We start from the raw sequence: 11,362 nt of genomic DNA on the forward strand, positions 1-11,362 counted from the left end.
GCATTTGTAAACATGTCTGTTTCATTTAGGTATTTGAGTAAATGTACCAAGTTTGGTACATAGATATGTAGATCTGGACATGCCCCTTGCTCTTAGACAGATACAGACACTTTCCACTTATCTGGTGATCAGAGTTCTGACTAAAGGTTAGGGTGGTTTTCAGAAGATATAACATTCCAAACCCAAAATAAGCTTGCACTAGCCTAATTTCGTAGCAGGACAGTCAAAAAATCATAATGTCACCTTGAAAGATTGACATGTTCTCCATATATATAAAATACCGCAAACCTGTTGTACCTGTTGCTTAGTTTTGGCACATTTGCACATTTCACAAGCCCAGCCTCAGCATCTTTATATATCTATGTGAGCTTTATAAGGTGGTGAACTTGTTTCCAGCCTCACGTGGCCAGAAATTCATTTTTAAGTGACTAAATTCACCACCGTGTCAGTGTGTCTGGTGTATCAGAGCAACTGGTTCCAAAACCCATTCTGGTCCTGCCTGGAAGCCACTGTGACTCGTGTATGTATTTGTAGTTACAAAGGATTTGACTGAAAGAATGCATGCTTCACTAACAAACATGACAGTCAGACGTGTAATTTCCCCTTCCATTCACAATCTCTACTTTTCACAGGCATATGGCCACACACTCTCCGCAGAAGACCCACCAGTGCTCATTCTGTGAGAAAATGTTCCACCGCAAAGACCACCTGAAGAACCACCTGCAGACCCATGACCCCAACAAAGAGGCCTTCAAGTGTGAGGAATGTGGGAAGCACTACAACACCAAGCTGGGATACAAGCGCCATGTGGCCATGCACTCCGCCACGGCGGGGGATCTCACCTGTAAAGTGTGCATGCAGAGTTACGAGAGCACACCTGTTCTCCTGGAGCACCTTAAGAGCCACTCTGGGAAGTCCTCAGCCGGTACTAAGGAGAAAAAACACCCATGTGACCACTGTGACCGGCGTTTCTACACACGGAAGGATGTGAGAAGACATATGGTGGTCCACACAGGCCGAAAGGACTTCCTATGCCAGTACTGTGCCCAGCGTTTTGGCAGGAAGGACCATCTGACGCGCCATGTGAAGAAGAGCCACTCGCAGGAGCTGCTGAAGATTAAGACAGAGCCTCCCGATATGCTAGGTCTCTTAGCTACGGGCTCTCCGCCCTGCTCAGTGAAGGAGGAGCTCAGCCCCATGATGTGCGGCATGGGGCCCAACAAAGACCCCATGATGGGTAAACCGTTCCCTAGTGGGGCACCTTTTCCAATGGGCATGTACAACCCCCACCATCTCCAGGCCATGTCAAATTCTGGGGTGGGTCACCCACACCCATCTCTGATGCCAAGCTCCTTGTCTGCCGCTATGGGCATGGGTTGTCATATGGAATCTCCTGCATCTCTTCACCCACACTCCCATCATCATCACCATCACCACCACCATCACCATCACCACCATTCCCCTCCACTGCCCCCCCACCATCAACCTCCGGCTCCCCAGCAGCAGCACCAGCCCCAGCCAGCGCCCAAGTACCAGCTGGGATCTACCTCATACCTGCTGGACAAGCCCTTGAAAGTGGAGATGGAGAGCTTCCTCATGGATCTGCAGAGTGGCTTGCCAGGCCCAGTTCCCTCTGCAGAGCCCCACGCTGCTGCTTCACCCCCCAAGGATGGACTGGAGCCCGCCACGGGCCTGGCGGATGAGCTCTGCGGGGATCCCCTTCTGTCTAAGAGCCCTGCAGTGATCGCTGAGTCTCTGTGTGCTGCTAACATGGACTTCTCCCACCTGCTGGGTTTCCTGCCCATCAACCTGCCTCCCTACAGTGCCCCCATGAGCACTGGAGGGCTAGTCATGGGTTACACCTCATCTGCGACCTCCTCAACTTCCTCTTCTTCCTCTTCATCGTCTCTGCACACTGCTGAGCCCCATGCTGCAGCAGTTGCAGCGGCAGCAGCCGCTGCTGTCGCCACAGCACCTCTTACCTCTTTGCAACCGCAACCTCAGGAGCAGCAGAGCTCCAGCGGGAGTCTGGGTCTTGGATCTCTGCACCCCCTCCCACCAGTGTTCAGCTCCAGCCTTAGCACCACCACATTGCCTCGCTTCCACCAGGCCTTCCAGTGAGAGTGCCGGCACCTTGCGTCTTGCCCAGCAGGAACGGCCTTCGCACCAGCCTCAGCTCAGCACAGATGTTTCGGGCTAATCAGAAAGTTGGAAAATTAAAATGAAAGAACATTTAGAAGCCTTAAATGAAAGTGCGCACAAAAGCTTTTGATTGAGCCTTAAAAGGAATTTAAACCCCTTTAAGCAAAAAGGAAAAAGTTGAAGCAGCTTTTATTTTGGGCTTTTTTTCCCTTATCCTGTAGTTATACCATGTATTAACCCTTGTTTTTTTGGGTTTTTTTCTTCATTTTTTCCATTTTCATTAATTTTTATCCCCCCTTTTTATCACCCCTTTTTAGTGTTATAGAAGGCAGAATCAGTGGGCCAAAAGGCATGGTACTGCATACTTTCTAAAGTAATACTATAAAAAAAAAAATCAAAGATAACTTTTAGATTATCTGTTTTGTTGTGACCCAGAAAAAATATAGTTTGAAGTGGATATTTTGTTTTACTTATTTTTCTTTACCAAATGTAAGAACATGGTAGAATGCGTCTCATCTTGAGTTTTTGAAACACCCGTGCTTATATATATTATAGCTTCAACTGTCAGGACTGATATGGAGAGAAGAGAGACCCCTGAAAGGAAAACGCATAAACTTTATGTTCTGTTCAGAGATGGCTTACACAGAACCATAAAAGTGACCTGGCCTCTATAATAAAAAAGAAAAAAAGTGCTCTTCCAACATAAAAAACAACAAAAAAACTAAATAGAAAACCCCCACAAAAAATCCATAACAAAACGAAAAAAATAACAAACTGATGTGCTCTTAGAGTCAGCTCAGTTAAAAACAGACTCTAATCATAGATAAGAGATCTGTTGGCTGCCAAACACACATTTTTAAAGAAAAGCTAAGAAAGAGAAAGAAATGTGTGACACATGTTGGCTTCATTTTTTTTATGTGTTTCTCAAGAGAAGCACTTTTTTTTTTCTTAGCAGAAGGCACTTCACCTTTTGTCTCCTCCCTCCTTGTGACTAGAGGTTTTCACTGAGACAGAGAGCTCCTCGCTAGACTAGAGGAGGGCCGTCTTTCACTTATCTTCCTTTACAAGTTTCCCTGATAGTGATATAGTTGTTTGCAGCTTTTCCTAGCTGTGCCGCATATCTCTGAAAAATATCTCTATTTTCTGAATATACTGCAACCACATCTTTAGGCGGTCTTTTAAAAAGATGCATCATCTTGGTAATGATGAACCCTGACATATGTGAATGACAAAAAAAAGAGCAAAAGAGTTACAGTGACAGATGAGGAAAAATGTGTTGAAGAATGTTATTGCAGTGTACGAAATATCTCAAAAATTATTATAATGGCTTTTATCTCAGTAAGGTGTATTTTTGGTAGACGTATTACAACTAAATGATGATGTTTTTGATGTCTGGCAAGTTTACATGTGTGTGTATCTTACAGTTTTGATCAAACAAATGGATGAAGTATTAGCCTTTTCCCTTAAGCTTTCTCTGTCATATCCAGTCTTTACCTTTACATGTACTTGAGTTAGTTTAGAGGAATCAAAACTATGGATGGGAAATATATATAGAACGCTGTTAGTAATTTAGTAACAACCTAGGATTTGAACAATTTAGGGATGCTGATATTGAAGACCTATGAAGCTACGTGTATATAGTAGAATATATACTCACCGGCAACTCAAATTACATACACCTTGCTGGCATTGGGTTGGACCCCCCTTTGTCTTCAGAACTGCCTTAATTCGTTGCACAGACGCCGCCAGGTACTGGAAACATTTCTCAGAGATTTTTGGCATAACATTGTTGTAAACTTGCTGCAGATTGGTTGGCTGCACATCCACGAACCTCCCATTCCAAAACATCCCAAAGGTGCTTTGTGACATGACACATTATCCTGGTGAAAGCAGCCTTTGGAAGATGGACTTGTTAAGAGATGCTCTTCTGCATACCTTGATTGTAACAAGTGGAAGAATTCACCTTTCTTCCCCATTCTGATGCTTGGTTTGATAGACTGTTTTGACCATGCCTATGTGCCTGAATGCACAAGTTTCTGATTGGCTGATTAGATATTTGTGTTAACAAGCAGATGTATCTGAGAAACTAGCCGGTGAGTGTGTATCTCACTGTATACATACATTTATAATGGGGTGTAACAACTCTGTGACCAAGACCAAAATTGCAATACAAATATCAGTATTGCATCTTGGCTCAGTCTTCCCATGCTGTGATACCCATGAGGAGCTGTTAATGCCTAGTTAAAGCAATGCATAGTTACAGTAACAAAAGCTGTAATGTTTTAAAGGTTGTTTAGAATAATAGAATGAAATCTTTGTTCATGATCCAATCATGATAAAGTTAATAGGCCTGTGTTAAAAAATGTTTTCTTTTTGTTTTTCATCCCCTGAAAAAAGGAACTGAGGCCAAAAAACTGACGTTTGAACTAATCTGTGGTCTCAAAGAATTGTTACACCCCTAGCAAAACTGCTCTGCTGTGATAAAATCTTCAGTCCAAGATCAGTTATCTTGAATGTCTTGAAGTTCCAACCATTCATTACTAGTCCTTAAAAACCCAAAACCCAAAGGTCACCTAAACCTTAAAGTCATATAGGTGCTCATTATCTTTCCATTTAATTTAACCTGTAGTCATTCCCTTTAATGTAATTATTGTGCCTTGATGGGTCATGCTAACTGCACTCTGTCCCTCTTTTGTAAAGATTCTAGAAATGGTGAGAATTTGGGAAAAAGTTTTTGCACACTTGTAGCCTAAAAAAAATCCCTCTGAGGTCTAAGTTGACCCCAAACCTAACCCCTAACACTAACCCTAACCAGAGACAAAGAAAAATACTTTTAAAAAAAGTTAGTGGCTTTTGATGTATGTCAGTTAGAATCAACAGAATTAAAAGTTGCATTTTCTGATAGCACTGAGTCATCAGCATTTATTGTTTAGTCCTAGGAGGGGTGACTTACACATGTGCAGTAATTAAGCACATCTATCATCCGTACTTACCTCATACGTCACACAGCCACAGGAACACTAGTGTTATTGACATTTGAACAACAACCATAAACTGGGAGTCAGTCAGAGTGGCCTGTTGCTAGCTAAACTTTTACAAAGACCGAAAACCACATTACACAATCAGAAAAACAATTTAAAAAAATGTCTAATTTAATGATGCAAAGTTATATTTTGTACTTTCCATTGTAGCAAGAGGCAGAAGTTCGTTGCTAACATGACCCATACAGCAATAACGACCACATCAATAGGAAATACAGGTTTAGATCAATTGGGATTATTCTTAATCTTCTCATCGGTGACGATGCCCAACCTTAATACTGAACCCTAACACTATATTTTGGTGAATCTTTTTTTTTTCTTCAAAAAATGTAAATAGTCTTTGATGTGTTTCAGTTAGCATGATTATTTCTTTCTCCTCTTGATTTGCAAGACTTGGCAGAACATTTTCTTTTAAATGTTAGATTTCCTTTAGCATAGGGTTAGGGTTAGGGTTAGTGTCGTCACCGGTAACAACCTCATAAGGTTAAATGGTCTTTCTGTGGCCTGACCAACACTGACAAATATGCATGTTCATATCTTTGCTAGTTCATTTTATTGGTGAATCTCATTTCAGCGAAAGCGCACCTGGTAACTCTGCCTTTTTAGCAGTCACTGTGCTACATGGGAACCCAAACACACAGAAAAAAAAGGAAAAAAACATAGCACATAAAAAATGGAAAGTCAAACACATATTGCTGCTTTTAGCTACGGTTGCAGATGGATGACAACTGTAGACCACTAGAACATTTCATTTTTTTTCTATCTGCAAGATGGACAGCCAGCTGAAAACGTGCACGAAACAAACCGACAAAGTGTTCATCGGCCCCAGTACCACTCCCTCTGTACTCCTTCCTTTCCTCCTCCTCTTTCAGCTGCTTCGTAGAGTCAAAGGAAAAGGGTCTGAAAATATAGTGATCTATCTGGAGGAAGGCAGTCACCGAACCTCTGTGCTTTGACATTCAAAGCAAGAGGGCGGACACGTGTTTGACTGCAGGACTCGAGGTATCGCTTATGCTCATATATTTGTTTTGTTTTTTGTCATTTGATATATTATTTTCTGTTTGTATAAAACAGGACCTCGAAAAAAAAACAACACAACACATCACCTCATTTTTATGTTTTTGTTTTTTTTGTTTTACCAAAACCTCGGGAGAAGAAACTATGTTTTTGCACAATTGCTTGTTGAAGAATGCTACAAGTGCTTTTCGTTTAATACTGTAGGATATAAAAGCCTGACAATGAGCAGCTGATGGACCCTGTTATTTACACAGGTGGAGGGGTTCAAGGTCCAGCGACTTTACTGCCTTTGGGTGGAAACACATTGGTCAGGCGTTAAAGTTGCGTACATTATTGCTTCAACCTCTTTAGACTTTTGCTCTTCTCTGTGCACCTTGGTAAGTAGGTAAAATTGTGCCAGAAACCTCTACTCTGTAGTTTCCATTTACACAGGTTAACCCTGACCCCTCCTTTCAGAAGGTATAAGAAGCTGAAAAATTTGGAATCACTGCAATGTGTAGAAAAGCGTCCCCGCACAGTCTGACTGTTTAACTTCATCCCTAAAAATTGTCTTTGTATAATCCAAATTTCAAACTAAATTGGAGCAGGTTTTACACTTAATTAGAATCCCATTGGAAAGTCATTTTTTGATAATGATGATGATGGCTCTTGCAAAATGATCAGACGTCTGATCTTAAATTCATTAGCTGTCAGCATCTTTCTTAGAATTTATCATATTAAAGAAAAGGTAAAACTGGTCTTTATTATGATCTCTAAAAAGGTGGTTTTATAAGAACCCTTTTGGGTTAAGCCAAACTTGTAGCAATCAAATTGAGCATTTATATATTTTTGTAACAAATAGTCATTTAGTCTTGAAAAAGCTTTTGGCATGCTTTTAGTTTGTCCTCCCTGGGTTTCTGTGAGCTAATCTGAATTCTAGCACTTTCAACCTTTTAAAAAAAAGAGTATTTTTTTCTTTAAGATTTTCAGCTTATGTGTTCATATGTTTTTAATTTTGTATTGATCCTGTATATGTATGTGCCATTAGTTTGATGTGTAGACTTTATCAACTTGTGTATTTCTCTTTTCCAAAAGGATAACAGTATTTTTGATATACCTTTCACTAATATCCTTCTACATAAAAGACCTCTGCCCTTTTTACTTTTTTGTTCGTTTTGGGTTACCAGCTTTGCCTTCTCTCACGTGATTTTTAATCAAACTTTACAGCCAAGTGTTTGAAGACAACAACCACAAACCAACCACAGCCTGCCACTGAAAGCCTGTTGTAAGAGACCTGCCATTTTTCGACCATGTAACCAAACAAAAGTAAAGTCCAGAGCGACCCCACAACATAGATTTTAAAGCTTACCATTGTGGTCACAGGACTGATTGTCTCTGCCAAAAGGAACAACTTTGTGAGCAGCAGTGAAGTTGACTCTCAAAAATGGATTTAAATTAATGTTACTAAACTCAGTTTCAAGCACCTGAAAAGAATAATTGTTTCTTTTTAGATATTTTAAGCAAACTGGACATGTGATGAGGGCTTACTTGTAGCTGTTAAAATTCAGATTTCATGCCTATCTTACCACATGATTTGTACGGAAGCTCATTTGTGCCAAGAAGTGAACCAATAATTAAAATAATTCTAATAATAATACAGGCAGTTAGTCAAGTGAAAATAAGATATTATACTAAGTGTGATAAAGTGAGATAGCTATTAAAATCATTCCATCATCATTCCACACAGGAATGTTACAAAGTTCCAGGATCTGGTCTGTAACAGACCTACACATTCAGCAGGACAAGCTGCAGATACAAATATGATTTAACATCCATAAATATGTGTAGAGAACTTGTGTGTGAATAATCACATATTTAACTGTTTTTCAGTGTCACTTACGTTTAGTGATAGTAGGATGGGGTTTAGTGATGGTACATTTGTGGGTAATGTGCAAACAGGACTTGAAAATGGCTAAAGACAGAGCATAGCCTAACAGACCTACCTATCCATGGTTTCCATTTTTGTACTGGTTTCCAAAGTAGATCTGTATGTTGGTCATTTCATCTTGATTTAAAATGATCAGGCTGCTCATAGAGTTTTCAAAATATTTTGAACAATGTCATGTTGACTAAAAACGTGAATTTTCAACTGAAACAGGAAGTCTTTGTACAGCATATGTACTGAGCCATGTTTTTAGGTCGTATTTGTTTGCATTTTGCTGTGTACTGCCAATAGTCACTGATCTGAACAAAACTCAAACTGTGTTAATTATATGTTCCGCTTCATGCTCTAGTCTATTGTAGATGTACATATTACTATACATCGGCGTAATTTTGTGCTGATCTCTGTCATGATCTCTGTCTAAATAAATAAATGCATCTGGGTAAATTCCCAGATGGTTAAACATGCAACTATTTTGCTGGTAATACCTGAAATGAGTAAAGAAAATCAACAGCCTATCAACAGCAAGGTAATTCACAATTTTATTGGGGGGGCTATATTGGTTGGGTCTGATTATTGGGGGGGTCATAACCCCCCTGGAAATTACGCCCCTGTTACTATAAGATCCCATAGTACTATGGACAATGAGATCCTTAACTTCAAATTATATGAAAGATTACGAAATAAGATCTCTCCTTTTTTTCAGTGCAATACATTTCTCTACTTTTAAGTATTTTGACATGCTAATAATTGGTTACTTAAATGCAATTGTAAATGGAAATGTAATCTTAGTAATTTAAAAAAAGCACAAAAATAATACATCTGCTAAAATAAGTTTTGTTTCAGGCTCTATGAACTCTGTCCTGCTTGATCATCATTTGTCATTATTTACATAAAGTGAAAAGTATAAAAGTTTTGACTAACGTTTCCTAATTTAGACTGTAATAACACAACTACAAGGGGATTTTTAATTAAAACAATATTTCATAATTTCAATTTACAATTGTTTTTTTTGGCAGAAATGAGCTTCTGTAATTTGAGCTGATGTCCATATCATATCAATCCTATTCTGAAACAATTGCAGTGTTGTTCTGCTACTCTTCTTGGTTGTAGCTCCATTACCTCGACCTGCACCTACTAGGGATGCACTTATTCTCATCTTTTCTTCTTAACTAGTAGGTGCAGCACACACACATTTTAAGGGAATTTATATATCAGTTTAAATCTGAGAAAACTGATTAGATTTTTAATGAGGCTCTCTCTTTGTTGCCCTCTCTTTTGTTTCGATGTTAATGAGAAACTGGGTACTGTCTGATGCAGGCAACATCCACAAGTAGTTTTATATATTTCTAGCTTAACGGAAGTCTTGCATTCCAACCTCTTTGTGTATCTTGTTTAGTGACATAGCCCATTTTATTTTTATCACTTGCTATTACAGCCACCTCTGAAATAACCAAGATTTTTTTTAAAAAAAGAAGAAGGTTAAAATAGAGTTTTTGCATCCACGTACACTATATTATATAGCATCAACTACAGGGAGAGTTCTATTAATGATGTGCTTTGGATAAGACAGACAATGCGAGGTCTTGCTTTTTTTTTGTTACATATCTCACATGCAATCAGTTGCTGCAATGTTAAAGTGACAGATTTGTATATTGGTTGATCCAAAGAGATGATGAACACAACAACAGAACTATTGACTTATTGTACAGTACAGTCTATCTTTGAGTTGTCATGTGTTATGTTGAAATGATTAAAAGAAAAACCAGTGGTTTCATAGCCTCTTGGCATTCTTTTTTTTTCATCTGCAAAACACTAAACCACACTAAAACATGTCAAAATGATTCACATAAGATATTATCATAAGATCTCAGTACCTTTTGAGAATCTGGGCTCTTTAGCAGTGTAGGAAATTTTTTTTTAGTATATCAACTTAAATCAGCGGTGTCCAACTCCAGGCCTTGAGGGCTGGTGGCCTTCAGGTTTTAGATGTGTCCTTGATCCAACACAGCTGATTTAAAGGCTAAATTACCTCCTCAACATGTCTTGAGGTTCTTCAGAGGCCTGGTAACGAACTAATCATGTGATTCAGGTGTGTTGACCCAGGGTGATATCTGAAACCTGTAGGACGCCGGCCCTTGAGGCCTGGAGTTGGACACCCCTGACTTAGATGTTTTAAGGTGATTATGGGACTTTCTTGAGAAGAGAGGATTTTGATCGTTCTCCTATGATGGACAACACAATCTAACATTCGGAAAACAGAATAAGTTGTTAAATCATTTTTTAAAAGTCATTTCCATTTAGGATATTTTTTCCTGAACTCTGTATTCTTGCGATTATTGTTTATTTTCTCTCGGCAGGAATAAGAATGCTTTACCGCTTGACCCGATCTACGCGATATATTCAAATCTGAAACATATTTATTTCTTTATATCATATTTCTGTTTTCAACATACATTAAGATTTTTTTTTACTCTGTATCAGACTGAAAGATAAGTAATATTGCACATCATTAGTAGCAGAAATTTTAAACAGATTTGAGAGCAGAGAAGTAGTGTAGAGAAACAGTTTTCCTGTTTCGTAATATGATGTGCATGGAGTGGAACAGGGAGAACCTGGCTGGATAGGCTTTATTAGCCATGCCGATGCTGTTTCTTGTAATGAGAAATGGGTTGAGGTTTGACCACAGTTAGGGTGTTGTTTATTTATTTTTATCACGAGAGAATACCAAATTACGAACATGAGTACGAAGATGTGATGATTATTGACAGTAAATTACAAATTTCTCTTATTTATGCAAATTTTTATTTTTTTAAGTAAGAAACTTACTGCTTTGCTCAAAATAGCTTAAAACAGTATCTCAGAGTATTTCCTTTCTATATGACTTGCTGCGTGTTCCACAGTGAGTCGAAACCTCGTACAGTACCAGAGTCTGGATTATGTCTTAGAGAGCTATACAAGTGCGCCTGCATGCATAACTGAGTGTCAAGACCATCCTAATTATAGTACCAAGGAGCTAACCTATACTTACATCAACTGAACTGACTCTAACACATGTACTCACGGGCTGCCAACTGTGCCATAATTCAGGAATAGAAACTCTTCTGGTTTCATAGAAGGGTTTGTAAATAGGATTTGAGACACCACAGCATAAACTTTGTCATGTGACCACAGGTTTCCACACAGTGAACAATTATGGAAGGACAAATCAGGAATTAACAACTTAAAAGCCATACACAGC

At 39.1% G+C, this 11,362-nt stretch overlaps 1 protein-coding gene across 2 annotated transcripts in view; it reads left to right on the plus strand.

Moving 5' to 3' along the window:
- plagl2 (pleiomorphic adenoma gene-like 2) overlaps window positions 1–9,900 on the plus strand; it is a 50,621-nt gene extending 40,721 nt beyond the window's left edge. For both annotated transcript variants that reach the window (XM_085448282.1, XM_085448284.1), the window contains exon 4: window positions 633–9,900. In XM_085448282.1, the coding sequence (XP_085304408.1) occupies window positions 633–2,121 (1,489 nt within the window). In that variant the 3' untranslated portion in view covers window positions 2,122–9,900. The remainder of the gene's footprint in view (window positions 1–632) is intronic.
- The last annotated feature ends 1,462 nt before the right edge of the window (window positions 9,901–11,362 follow it).

This window comes from Copadichromis virginalis, linkage group LG23 (genome assembly GCF_057382275.1).
Source record: "Copadichromis virginalis isolate Kocher_CV1m ecotype Utaka linkage group LG23, C_Virginalis_male_GT1.1, whole genome shotgun sequence".
Lineage (NCBI taxonomy): Eukaryota > Metazoa > Chordata > Actinopteri > Cichliformes > Cichlidae > Copadichromis > Copadichromis virginalis.